The 15,087-nt window shown below is 37.4% G+C and overlaps 1 protein-coding gene across 1 annotated transcript in view; it reads left to right on the top strand.

The window, feature by feature from the left end:
• The first annotated feature begins 209 nt into the window (after positions 1-209).
• Positions 210-15,087, top strand: part of TACR3 (tachykinin receptor 3) — a 73,868-nt gene continuing 58,990 nt past the window's right edge. The window contains exon 1 of the mRNA XM_008689504.2: positions 210-742. Within this exon, the coding sequence (XP_008687726.2) occupies positions 210-742 (533 nt within the window). The remainder of the gene's footprint in view (positions 743-15,087) is intronic.

The following is a 15,087-nucleotide window of genomic DNA, read 5'->3' as shown; positions in this document are numbered from 1 at the left end:
CGAGCGGACGCCGCGGAGAAGCCGCCTCCCCCGTGACCCGTCACCTGCGGGCGCGAAGCGTCTGTCTCACAGCCAGCGAGCGCGGCGGTGGTTTCTCTACCCTGAAGTCCGCCCCGCAGCGAAGGGACCAGCAAGCGGAGAAGAACTTCGGCGGGTCGGCTCCGGCTGGCGGCGGGGAGCGCGGACGTCCGGGCTGCACACTCGCCGCCATGGGCTCTCTCCCCGCAGCCGCGAACTGGACGGATGGCGCGGACGCCGGGAACCTGAGCGCGGCTCTCGGCGCAGGGGCGGCGGCGGGAGCGGCCGAGGCCGAGTGGCTGCACCTGCTGGTCCAAGCCGGCAACCTCTCGGCCGCCTCCTCCGCGCCGGCACCGCCCGCGGCCTCCCCGGCGCCTACGCAGCCCCGGGCCAACCTCACCAACCAGTTCGTGCAGCCGTCCTGGCGCATCGCCCTCTGGTCCCTGGCGTACGGCGTGGTGGTGGCCGTGGCGGTCTTCGGGAATCTCATCGTCATCTGGATCATCCTGGCCCACAAGCGCATGAGGACCGTCACCAACTACTTCCTCGTGAACCTGGCTTTCTCCGACGCCTCCATGGCCGCCTTCAACACCTTGGTCAACTTCATCTATGCGCTTCACAGCGAGTGGTACTTCGGCGCCAACTACTGTCGCTTCCAGAACTTCTTTCCTATCACGGCGGTGTTCGCCAGCATCTACTCTATGACGGCCATTGCGGTGGACAGGTGAGGAGAGAATGGGGAGGAATGGGGGAGAAGGGAGAGAGAAGAGCTGGGCAGTGGGATAAGGTTACCAAGGACATGGTGACAAGATGGATTTGATAAAAGGAAAGCGCCTAGGAAAGAGTTCTTGGAGAAGGGAGGTCACCAAACACATTGGTAGCTCTCCAACTGGCTGAACCAGTTTCTGCTTCTGTGGCCTCCCCACTGTCCCTAACCCCTGATCCCATTAAGGGCATCTAGAGGGACTGGGAAGACCAATGAGGGAGATGGGGAAAATCTGTCATTCCAAGTAGGACAAACTAAGCTAGAAACAATAGTAGCAAGCTTTCCCAAATGGCTTCAAGCAATTGCTGCAAAACTTACGTTCTCTGTAAAACGTACTTTTTGTTCTTCCTTCTCTCTGTTAGTAACTATTCTGTCAGAAAAATGGACAATGAGTCACCTTCCACCTTTCCCCCTGTCTCTGCTGGGCCTCATCCCCACCCACCCTATTCCCTGTCCTTGCTCCAACGCCAATACTGGCTTGGCCTCCCAGTCATGGAACATCCATTAGAGGTAACAGTGCCCCTCCAAAGACTGCTTTATGCTGCAAGTTTCCACAGTGACTTGGGTTAGATTTCACTTTCAATAATCTGAGGAGGCTATGAGCTGGGTACACCGTGTTCCTGGAAGATCACATACAGCCAAATGTTTCGGACCATGGGGGAAGTCCTAAATAATAAATGGTTAAAAAATGAGACCTACCACTTTATAGCTATTTGAGATATTTTTTTTAGACTGTTCCCCCATCTTCGATGAGGATTCTGCGATTCATAAGCAATTAAAAGAAGCCTGATAGACCTCCAATATTTGTTACCATATTTAAGTTTTTAAAATTTCTGTTTGCACTTGCTTTGTCCTATTGAACATTATGAAATATGCATACTTGTGTTAAGACAATGGTAAACCCCTACTTATATTGAAAGCTGGTTACACTTTAATTCAGTATTATACTAAAAACCAACACCACCAGTTGATTCGTCTCTGTTCTGTGACGGGCAGCTGCATGGGGGATGTGGGGGGGGGTGATGTGACTTTAACTTCAAGCTCAATGTTCTTAACCTTGAAAGGAAAAGAGCACTTTTTTCTATATTAACAACCTGTTTCAAAATACAATGAGACTTAATTAAGCCACCATTATGAAATAAAATAAGAAAAAACAAATTCTTTCCATAAATCTACCCCCTGTAGTTACTATTTGAAATAGACAAAGATATTGAAAACATAAATCTTTAAAAATTACTTTCACATGCTAGGCTCAGAGGATTAAATTGGAGGAGCAGTGGTTAGTAGCCACTAACTAGGATAAAAAAAAAATCACAAAATCACATTTTTAATGAGCCTCTGAAACTGTCAACCTCTTTATCTCTGATCTTCCACATGCATCTTACCCCTTCCCTTTTGTAGGGACAGGAGTGAGTGCAAAGAACAAAATCAGCTCCAACTTGAGGGATAGGTGAAAACTGCCTCTAATCTTGCTCTACCAAGACAGAAACAAATGTTCCTTTGGTTTGAACATCTTCCTTTTTTGTTTTGTTTTGGTTTCCTTTTCCTTCCTTTTTTTTTTTTTATTACTTGCAAATGTGATTTTTAATGGGATCAGGAGGGGAATTATTATGTTATAAAATTCTCACTGTCTTCTTGAAATAATTATTCATTATGAGATTTGATAAAATTTTAGTGTGTGTGAAATTGGTATTTCAAGTCTGAGGGGCAAAAAGGGGTATTTTTTTTCCAGTTATTTTCTGCCAACAGAGAAAATCTGAAGTGGTCTTGGAGTTATTTTAATTGATAATATATATAATTCTATTTCTTCACAGTTACTGATTTGAAATTAATGGCTGCTTTACTTATTCTTTACTATTTCTTTAGTAGAAAACATTATTCAATCACCAAAACAATAAAAAATCTATTGAGCATGCAATTTGCAACTATTTAAAGCATGCTCAGCTTAGATACTGAAAATCTTTTTAAAAACTTGTTTAAAGGAGCACACAATTGTCGAAATACAGACATAGAAAAACCTGTTTAAGGTAATTTTGAGAATCAAAGACCATTCAAATATAACAGTTATTAGAATTTTCAATAGTTTACCATCCCATGGAATCTTTCTGCACTAGTGTCTTATCAACCATGAACTGGAAAAACTAATCCTGTGGTATTTGCAGTCACTTTAGAGATTCAAGTTTGCAAGGTTGACCCGCTCTGAGAAATTTCAGGTGAGTCATGGTGCCTTGGTTATGGCTGCATGGGCTCTCTACCCCGTATAGAGCATAGGCAATAGTATGTGCTCACAGAAATTATATTTTCCTGTATAATTCATGCTTTAGTGAAATAATCATAAAGGTTATTAGTTCCCTAATTAGTTCTTATTGATAAACAAATACATCATTTAGACTGCGATGTGAATACTTGTGTTATTGAATTGTGTTTTCCATCCTCATTTAACATAAACTGAATTGTATTCTCCCAGCCTAAATAGAAAACATATTTAACTCACTCTGTCCCTCTGCATAAAATCAAAAGATCCTCTGAGTTTGAAAACTACTTCAGCTTTGACTCAGACACAAATGGCTTTTCTTCAGCTAGAGCAAAATGCTTGCAATCTCCTAAGACCTTTGAAATTTTAGACCTGATTGTAGATATTCCCTAAATGAACACATGTATTTTACTAATGGAGAACCTCAAGCTGTCACACATTTTGTTTTGTTTCTGTATGATACTAGTAATTCGACTAACGATGTGCATATGAGGTCACAGGTTCTGGTCTTATCCTGAAACATGTTACTTTCTGTTTTGTTAGAAATTTCTGCAAAACTGTTTTTATTGGCTCAGAAACCATCTTTCAGTTCTACACAGTTCCCTCTTGCCTGGAAGTCTACTTCCGCATCCTTACACACCCACACCCACACCCACGCGCACACACACACACGCACACACACGCACACACACACGCGCACACACACACACACACACACACACACACACAGAGGAATTATTTGCCAATCAGGTCCCTGTTTCTCTTCACCATCCTTCCCAAATTTGCCATTTTGAATTTTAACGTTTAAATATAACGATTATTCAGAAGATGCTAAACTTTCCCAAGATCATGTAGTAGAGCCAAGATTCAAACCACTGTAACCCACTCAAGGGCCTGTGCTATTCTCAGCCTCTACACTAGTAAAATGGCTCCTAAGGAAGTCTGATGACTGTAGGGTTTAATTAGACAAAATTATTACCTTCATTTAAATTATCATTTAGTGCTTATTTATACTAAATAAACTATATACCTATATATTATATATCTTACATATACATTTAACACATCTTACATATATATTACCTTTGTTGTAATTGAGAATGTAGATCTTAGAAAATTATTAATATAATACAAACATTGTATTTTATTCATTTATGGCCATATACCACTTGATATGTAGGAATATATTAAAAAACAGAAAATATTTTTTCCGTTTTCTAAGCACATTTTTGAGATTAAGTTGGAAGCTCTAGGAAGAGTTTATTAACAAATAGTAAAAGAGAATTTCAGAGCTCATCCTCCAGTATTGACTGGAATTTTTAATTAAAGAATTTTTAAAATGACATTCACTGTTTCTTACCTGCAAACCTTAAGGAACTGTTTTTAATATGTCTAATTTAATAGTCCAAAAACATTAACAAAGACAGCAGAAAATATTTTATACTCTTCAAATCCAGGGACACACCCAGCATGAATAATTGTTAAAGAAATAGCTTATCTAGCTGAACTGTTTTATTTTTCAGCCAAATAGATAAAAGTTGATCTTATATGCTGCTCTTCATTTTTTAAAAAATATCTGTAGGAAGATTCTTTTTCATAAAGCTGTTCATAAATGCAAAGTATTCATAGAACCTCTATTTCTTTTGAAATTTATTATGGGCAAATAAAAATATGTAGTTATAGAAAATCATGAAGCCTCAATGTGATCAAAATTACCTAAATGTATTGTGGTTACTTTTACATCACTGCTATGAATATTATCGATATAAACACTTCAGTAAATGTTTTAAAACTCCCTTATCAGTCTTTAATTCTGGTGCCCTGAGCCAAACTCCTCATTCCTCTCTCTGTTAGGGATAGCTACCGCCCATGCAGTTAATATTCTGCATAACACTAATATTAGTGTTACGGTAAGACTTGACCTCAATATTTAACCCGGATAATGAATTGGATGAGTTTAGCCTAAGATTAATTTCTCTATCTTTGCTCTATTTACAAAATAGTAAGTAAATCTATGTTTGGGGAAAGACTACTTTTAGGAAATTTACTGTGGAATCTTTGGCTCTTTCTACAATTTGTAGTTGTTATCCAAGGATTTTAAAATATCCCATTTACATCTACTAAAATTACTGCTGTAGTGAGCTATGAACATTCTGTTAAAATTAGAGTGCGAATTCTTATAAAGTTAATCATGAGCAAATAGTGAAAGCAATAAATATACATTAATTGAGTGGGTGAAACATATGATCATCATCGCATAAGATATAATCACAAGTGGCTCTTCTATAACTAGCAGAACTCCAGTTGATATCAAGGTTAAATTCACCGTAACGAGAAAGACTATGTTGAAGAAGAGTTTATAGCATAGTTAAGAGACTTAGTGTAAAGACAAAACCTTAAAATATAACACATTCTTATGCACTAATAAGAATATACAACACTAATATAAAAGAACAAAAGACATAAACAGAGAGTTCATAGAAGAAAAAAAGGTCTAACAAACATGAAATTATGGGCTGCTTACATTTCGTATTTCTCCATTTCTTCACCTGCTATTTTGTTCCTCAAGATACTCAAATCTGAATTCATCTCCCAAAACTCTATCTGAAGATAAATTGTGAAACCCGGGGGGCATTTCACTCAACTTCTTTGATTTTTCAGTAGTATTCCTATCAGGTGGCTACTGCTTCTTGGCTTCCAATTTCCCAGGTCCCCGCCTTCCTCCTCGGCCTGTCTTCCATGCTTGTATTTCTGATTCTCTGCCTCTAGGTAGTGAATAAATACATAGGTTCCTCAATGCTAAATCCTGGGCTTGAGTTTCTCTTAACTTTATTCTTTCTCCCCAAGTAAGCTCATCCAAACCCATGGCCTTATTCTTCTTCACTTTTGAATAAAAGAGCTCCCATTGTTTCTATTATCAAATTGGTTTTCTACTAGATTATAAGGATACATAACAATTTGTACAGTAGACAAATATAAATGAAAGAAATTTAAAACTGGAGAAAATAAAGAGAAAATATGAAAAAAAATCAGGGTAAAGTTATAACACAGACATTCAAGTTAAAGAGTTCTAATCGTTAATGAAAGTTGAACTTCAGATATGTCTGCAACTCTTGATATACATGCAAAAAAATACAATTAGTAATATAGCTTACACTGTCCATAAAAACAATACATACACATTCATTAAGGGCTAAGGATTTCTGGTATCAGGTTTTAAGAAATTCTTTGTATGGGTAATAAAGAGGACACTGTCCTCAACAACACTGTCACAAATGGAAAAGCTGGTCTCCAACAGGTGTTTGTTAAGTGTTCCTCTGGGTGAGCTAAAGGCATTTGCCAAAGCAGAATTCAGTGAATAAAGTCCTCAGGGTACCAGTTCTCTATATGAACAGTTTCAGATGTTCAGGTTGGATGCACTGAAGAAATTACAAGAAGGGATAAAGTACATTTCCCCCAGAAGCATTTTCCTCGCCTGAACTTTGGATGTAGCTTGAGAATCAGATAACTCAAAGTTGTAAGGTATGGCTAAAGCTCCCCAAATCATCTTCCTTCCAGGACCAATCTCTGATCCTTCTCTATCCTCTATACCAGTCTTTTATTCCAATGTGCTATTTCACTCATTCATTTTAAGAGGCACATATGCACAGTGCAACAAAATACAAAAATATTAATGTTAGGGAGTTAAATTTACATATGCTTATCTTACTCCCCAAGTATAGCCAACCTACAATCTTCATATTCACATTTCAACTCTCATTTCTGTGATATATTTATATAATCTGACATATATGTATGACACATATACACATACTCTGATGCATAGTACATTATATATATGCATAAATACAGACGTCTTTCCTTTAATTACTAAAATAATGTCACATTATTGTATTTTTAATTTAATAAACTGTTATTAAACTTTTACTGAACAAATTATAATCTTGGACATTATTTGATATGGGAATATAGAGATTTATCTTGCTCTATAATGTTCTTTAAATTTTTAATAGATAATACATATATTCTGTTTAAAACTCAAAAAGTAAATGGCTCACAATTTAAAGTCCAATATCTAAACCTTCTTCAAGCTCTGGTTATGTATATTCAGTTACCTACTTGACATTTCCACTTGGATATCTAAAAAGCCCCTTAAACTCCACCAAATGTATTACCTTACCTCTAACCCTTTTCCTTTTCCAGTGCTCCCCATTTCAACAAACAGTACAAGCATCCATTCAGTTGTTCAAATAGCTCCCAAATCTATTACCTTTTTTCTGTCTCTACCCCAATTTCCCAAGTCCAAGCTACCATCATGGTCATATAAAGAATGATGCTTCAGTATACACGTAAGAACATGATTCTGCAACCCTGCTTAAAATCCCACAATGTTTGCCCATTGCTCTTATGAAAAAATCAGTATTCTTTTTTTTTTTTTTAGATTTTATTTATTTATTTGACAGAGAGAGACAGCCAGCGAGAGAGGCAACACAGCAGGGGGAGTGGGAGAGGAAGAAGCAGGCTCCCAGCAGAGGAGCCTGATGTGGGGCTCGATCCCAGAACGCCGGGATCACGCCCTGAGCCGAAGGCAGACGCTTAACCGCTGTGCCACCTAGGCGCCCCGAAAAAATCAGTATTCTTAATCCCCACAGTAATGACTGATTCCTTCACCTGTCCAACTTCATCTCATACCGTAACTGAACTGACCTAATCTCTGTTCCAGGCACTCCTATCTTCTTTCAAGTCCCTGAATGTATGATGCTCAATTTTTGCCACGAAGCCTTTGAACACAATTTACCATTTCAAATTCCCTTCTGCCAACTCCTCATTAGTTAAATCTACTCCTCTTTTAAATAACAACTCAAATGTCACTTTCACAGGGAAACCTTCCGTGAGCCTCCCAATTTAAATTAGATGTCCCTTTATAGACTCTCTCAGCACATGTCAGTCATGGCATTTTCCATATATAAAATTTCATACTTATATTTAAGAATATTTGATTAATAATGTCCTCTAACAGACTTGTAAACGCCATGAAGACAGGTTCAGTTCTGAAATTAGTGCTTTTTGTGTCCTTATGCTTATCATAGTGGTTTGTACGTGGTAAGCACACAATCCAGATTGCTAAATAAACAAATCATAAGAGTAATTAAAACAACAAAAATTAAAGTAATGAGATACAACTCTTTATTAAAATTGGCAGAGATTTGTAAGTATGTAATGAACAGGGCATTTTTACATATAGTTTTGGATTGAGCCATAGGTAATTGCCATTTTTTATAGGGTTTTTTTTTTAAGATTTTATTTATTACTTGAGGTGGGGCGCACCGAGGGACAGGTAGACTCCCCGCTGAGCAGGGAGCCCGATGTGGGGCTCGATCTCAGGACCCTGAGACCATGACCTGAACTGAAGGCAGATGCTTCACCGAGTGAGCCACCCAGGCACCCCACCATTTTTTATAGTTTAGGGGCGCCTGGGTGGCATAGCGGTTAAGCGTCTGCCTTCGGCTCAGGGCGTGATCCTGGCATTATGGGATCGAGCCCCACATCAGGCTCCTCTGCTATGAGCCTGCTTCTTCCTCTCCCACTCCCCCTGCTTGTGTTCCTTCTCTAGCTGGCTGTCTCTATCCTGTCGAATAAATAAATAAAATCTTTAAAAAAAAAAAATAAATAAAATGTCAGTATTTTATATGGTTTAGCCTAACAGTTGGAGGTATTTTGTCAAAATCTTTCAGGAGTTCTATTAGCCAATATATTCAAGGATATTTTTCTTCCTCTCCCCCTTTTCTTTTCTTTTTAGAGAGAGGGAGCATGAACAGAAGAGAGCAGGGGAGGGGCAGAGGGAGAGGGATAAAGAAAATCCTAAGCAGGAGCCCACCACAGGGCTCAATCTCGGGACCCTAAGATCGTGACCTGAGCCAAAGTCAAGAGTCAGACCCTTAACCGACTGAGCCACATAGGTGCCGCTCACGGATCTTTTTCAACCCAAAATTTGAAGAACTGAAAACATTTAAAATCCCCCCCAAAAGAAGATGATCAAACAAATGATGAGGCATCTATGAGGCCAAAATGAAATTTTAAAACCACGTGTTTGAATATAACATCAGTCCTCTCACCTCTCCTGGCACACATGTATAAATGTAACATAAGCATAAATATCGATTTTTTAAGTTCATAACCTTTACTTATAAACTACTTCCTGCAAGTCTCCAATGATTTCAGAGCCCTAGGGAGGTCTGATAACAGTTCATCAGTAGTCCTCTTTAGCACCTCTAATCTCCCCATCCTACACTAGGGAAAAAAAGAAAAGAAAAAGCAATGTCATCACATTGGTACAGAGCATGAGAGTTTCTCTGGAGGAGGAAGCCATGTCCTTCCCCGGATTGTTGTTTGGGGCAAATTGCATCCAAATATGTGAAACTTATAAGCTACAAAATTTATCCTCTGCTTGAAATTTTTGTGATGACTATTTATGTTGAAAGAAAATTTAGAAGAATGATCTTGTCCCTAATCTTTGTTCCATTAATAATTTCCTAATGACCAAAATTCCTTCATCTTCTACTTGCAGCTCTCTGTCCTTGGGGCTGAGCCATAAATGGTGTATCCAGGATGGGGAATTGTCCATACCTCCTCTTCCCCATGCCTCATCACTCTAGGCATAAATCATTTTTATTGAGGCTTGCTCACTGGTACATTAAATAAATGCTGCAAAATAGACAATTGGGGTTTGCAGCCCTACCACTGCATTAGACACAGTCAGAGTCTGAAACCCATTTTAGACTCAGCAGGGTCTCTAACACATGAGGGATTTTTAGACTACGGATTTAACAGTCTAATATAATTCTATATGTGCAACAAGGTTGATTTGCTCTGAATGGGGAGACTTCGGGGGATGTTATTTTGTTTTGTACTTTTTAAATGATCTACAACAACATGCACTTCTTTTATATGAAAGAAATTATTAATTAAAGTTCTGTAGATAGTGGTAAAGGTCACACAACAATGTGAATGTACATAATACCTGAACTGTACACTTAAAAATAGTTAAAACAGTAAATTTTATATATATTTTACCACAGTACAAATTTTTTAAATATTAATTAAGTAAATATTTTTTAAAGAACCAATAGTGACTGAGATATATGCCAAACAGTTGGGACTTCAGAACAGAACAACTTAATTAAACTTTGTATAGATATTCTTGTGATAGATGTCTTATGGCAACATTTTTAAACACATTTTCTAGGCTGAATTTGAATTTATGAAGAAATCTCTGGCAAGAGAATACTGTTAACATTATAATATTATTTTATAGGCTGTGAATTTTTTTCCCCAGGAATTGTATAATATCTCAGATGTGTGGAGTAATTTAAAATCCTGGCTAAGGGTACAAGGATAAACTTAGTTTGGTATGTGACATAGGTTTTTAAATATTTGCTTAAATCCCCCATTTTGAGCTTTTATTATCAACTATGAATTTTTTTTCCTTCCTATCTGCCCAAGTATCAAACTTATTTAAAATTCTCTTCTATGTCTACCTGTAAGTAAGGAAAATACGTATATGATTTTTATTGGGAGGGGAAAGAAGATAGAGTCATTTTATTTTATTTTAAAACATTTTAAAATTTTTTAATTAAAAAAATGTTAAATTCCAGTAGTTAACATACAGTGTTATATTAGTTTCAGGTGTACAGTGTAGTGATTCAGCACTTCCATACACCGCCCAGAGCTCATCACGACAAGTGCACTCCTTAATTCCCATTGCCGCTTTCACCCATCTCCCAACCCGCCTCCAAGATAGTATTATTTTAAACCAGCATTTAAGATCACAGACTAAATAATAAAAGAATAGGAAGGAATGGGAAAGTCAATTGAGAGAAGTCGAAAATCATTAAATAAGTATATGATTATATCACTAAACAAGAGTGGGCTTAGTTTTGTCCTGGCGCTGGTTTATACTGGATAGAGGGACTCAACTGCACACGTTTCTTCCCAATTCTGCATTTAGTGGTGTTACTTTGGTAACTTGAAATCATGGTATGAGTTTACACCACTAAAATCTGCCAACACTAGAAATCAGAAGTTTTGTTTTCCGTTTGATTTTTTTCCCCCCAGAGGCTTGTAGTTAAACATTTACCAGCACACAAGTCATTATATTTGTAGTCACTCAACAGGTATTTTGTGAGTACCTTCTAAGTACTAAACATTGTATAGGTATGGTACAGAGTGAGATAACCAAGGTAGACATGGCTCATAGCCTAATGAAACCAATTAATATATCTAGCTTGCACCCCTCAGCTGTATTCCAGAATCTTAAATCCAACAACTTATTAGACTTTACCGTTGAGATGTCTAATGGACATCTCAGACTTTACTGAGATTGAGGTGTCTCTGGACTTGACTGAGTTCCTGGTATTCCTCCAAACTTACTCCCCCTGCAGTCTTCTGAGGTCAAAATCTGAATCTCAGGTCACATATTCTTGACTCATCTCTTCTTTCATATTCCATGTCCAATCGATCAGCAAATCTAACACCTCTATTTTCAGAATATATGTAGAATCTAATCACTTCTTAAGACGTCTACTACCGCCTCCCTAGTCTTGGTCAGTCCATTTCTCACCTAACTTGTTTTCCTACTCCTACTCTTGCTCCTTTTTGGTTTGTTCTAAATGAAAACCACCAGAGTGATCCTGTTAATAATGAACCTGATCATTTTCCCTTTAAGCAAAGTCTCCAATAGCCCCCAGGGTAGGAATCAAAGTTCTTACAGTGGGCTCTAAGAATTTGTAGTAACTGGTCCTTTGTTACTCTCTGATCTAATCTCCTGCTACTTACCACTCCCCACTCTGCTCCACCATCATTAGTCTCCTCTGTTTCATCAATGTACTAGTCATATTTCCACTTCAGGAGCTTACATTCTATGTGAAACATGCTTTCTCCAGATAGCCATTTTGCTCATTCCCTGTACTACTTCTGAACCATGACTACTCTACTTAAAACTGCTTTATTCTTTATCACATGTGTCACTTTCTGAAATACTATATAATTAGTACATCTTTATTGCTTATTGTTTTTTGTCTATCTGTCCTACAAGGTTATAAGTTCCATGAGGACCAGACTAGACCTGTATTTCAATTAAATGAATGAATAATACAGTTTATGATAACTGTAAGAACACATAGTAGGGGAAAACACATGTATAATGTTAGAACAGAAAAAGAAATCGTAGAAGCATTTTTAAAGTTCATCGTACAGAGGAATAGAAAATATCTACTAATAAATTGACTATGAGTAGTTAATATTGAAGTAAAAATAAAACATCTTAAATACTCTATACAGCCTAATGCATGATTATAGTATCCAGCTGAATTATCTACAAAGAAAAAGACTTGGAGATTTTCAAAGCATAAGGAACAATTTTGAAGAAAGCAAAATACTCACAAAAATGAGTGTTTATGTTGAATAAGTACTATCAATCACAATTCAGAATACCCAGATGAATAAACCTATTAAGTTTAAAAGATGGCACAGTACCATGTGTATTGATTTTTATACCTTCAAATTGAATGGATATATGTAGGTAGTTTTTTCCAGTAAGCTAACTACATGGCATAAAATAAATTCAAAATTCTTAAACTGCATTATGTTTTTATTAGCTTAAAATATTTTACTCCTTAAATCAAAATATTTTCAATATCTCTTCAACAAAGACTTACGTAATCCTAATTTCATGTTGAAGGTTATAATATTTCAGAATCAAACAAAATGAGTATAATCCAGTATTATTTTTTTAAATAATAGATGAAAATATCTTTCCTATACAAGATATTACCGGCAACTGTCATTCACCAGTCACAGAACCATTGCTGATAAATATCTTTAATGAACAGGAATGAAACAGATCTGCTTAGAAACATATGAAATGATACCAATTTTATAGCTTTAGCAGCTCACAAACAGAACATATATGCTAAAGATTAAATAAATAAATATTTGTATGAACAGATTGCCAATTTTATGCATGCACTTCTCACTTTGCACAAATTTCATATATATATATATCAGTCCTCTCAAGAACACGGCTAAAATTTTAGTTACCAAGTCATAATAACTGTAATATGATGGTGAGGTGTGAAGGGGACGTGTTCTGGAGTCCTATGATTAGGTCTAGTCATTTAGTGAGGATATGCCTCTGGACTATGAACTTAAGTGTTTTTCTCTTTCTTTTTTTCCTTCCCTCTTAGATGGGACAGGATGGCTAGAGTGGGCTAGGGTGGGATGCTTCCATACTACTTGGAAGGCGATATGGGGCTGGATTTGGCTATCACTTTCCCCCAGGACAATTAGACTCTGATAATACCCTGTCTGGTTAGGCTCTGGCTAACTAGTTTCCCCTGAGGGCAGGCTTTACTAAGAACAGTCTTCGATGTGTTTCAAACGGTTCCTCTTCGCCTCTCCTTGCTAGAGTGTGAGGGGGTGTTTCTCCAATAGTTACTATGGTAACATGGTCAAGTTCCTGGAGATGAATCTGATAACATTGTGGAGGCACCCTTATGATTGGGTCCCCTGAAGTCTTCAAATTTCAGATATGTCCACTCTGAGCTTCCAGGAGGAATTCATATACTACAGCTCAGGTTTTCCTACCCACACGCTAGTTCTGACAGAATTTTTGCTTGTGAGCCTCTGCTCAGATATTTGCCTGTCTGCCCAATCTTGGGGTCAGTGGTTTTCCCCGCATCCTACCCTCTCCTCCAGATCTGAGAAAAGTTGCTGATTTTTCAGTCTGTGCGACTTTTTACTTGTTAGGGTGGAGTAGCAACTTCTAAGCTCCCTACATGCAGCACCAGAAACCAGAAGTCCCATGATACTTTCTTTTACAAAAAATAAAAAAAACCCACTTATTTTTAACATTTCTAATGTTTAAAAGTACACCGTATGAAATATTAGTTTTATTATTTTTTCATTCCCTTGTGTATACGTAACTGAAATTATGATTTTTAAATTTATTGACAGACATTTTTAAAGGTCCCAGAAAATTTGTCATTTTTCTCCTTGATCATTAAAATCATTTTGCACCGTTTCGACTTGCATGGTCATTTTGATGTTCTCATACCACTTTGTGAAGTGAGAACTGCCGGCACGTCAAGTACCACAACCTGATTGCCTAAGTTTGGTAATAAATAAATACTTTTGTCTCAGGCATTTACACACTCTTTAGATAGTTAACACATATAGACCATTCTGTTCACCAAATGTAATTATTACATTATTCAAGAATGAATCTTGCCATTTGCAATGACATAGATGGAACTAGAGGGTATTATGCTGAGCAAAATGAATCAGTCAGAGAAAGACAAATACCATAGGATTTCACTCATATGTGGAATTTAAGAAACAAAACAAATAAGCAAAGGGGGAAAAAAAGAGAAGGGGGGCAAACCAAGAAACAGACTCTTAACTATAGAGAACAAACTGATGGTTACCAGAGGGGAGGTGGGGAGAAATGGGTGAAACAGGTGATGGGGTTAAGGAGGACACTCGTGGTGAGCACAGGGTGATGTACGGAAGTGCTGAATCACTCTATTGTACACCTGAAACTAATATTACACTGTATGTTAACAACTGGAATTAAAATAAAAACTAAAAAAAGTAACTTTGTCCAAGATACAAATTATATAGCTGTGCAGATAGAATTGAAAAGGAAAATGGGAGAAGGAAACACCTAGTAGGAAAGACAACCCAGAGAAATAGGAATGGCTGAATGCCAGAAACTATTAATATATGATGTAAAAAATAAGCAAATGATCATCTAAATGGATTTTGAAATACATCTAAGATAATTCAGTACACATTCCTAACAGAATTCTTGGTGAATTACAATATATGGTACTTTCTTAACATGATAAACAAATATATATCCCCAAATGCAATATGTGAGAACTATATGAAATAAAGTTTACACACACACATGCGCGTGCGCGCGCTTGAAAACAGAAAACATATAGTAAAAAAGCTAAATAGTAAAAATGTATCCGTTGTCTTAAGGCAC

This window comes from Ursus maritimus, unplaced genomic scaffold (genome assembly GCF_017311325.1).
Source record: "Ursus maritimus isolate PB19 unplaced genomic scaffold, ASM1731132v1 scaffold_11, whole genome shotgun sequence".
Classification (NCBI taxonomy): Eukaryota; Metazoa; Chordata; class Mammalia; order Carnivora; family Ursidae; genus Ursus; species Ursus maritimus.
Note: the sequence above shows the minus strand (reverse complement) of the source record. Positions and strands in the feature narration are given on the sequence as shown.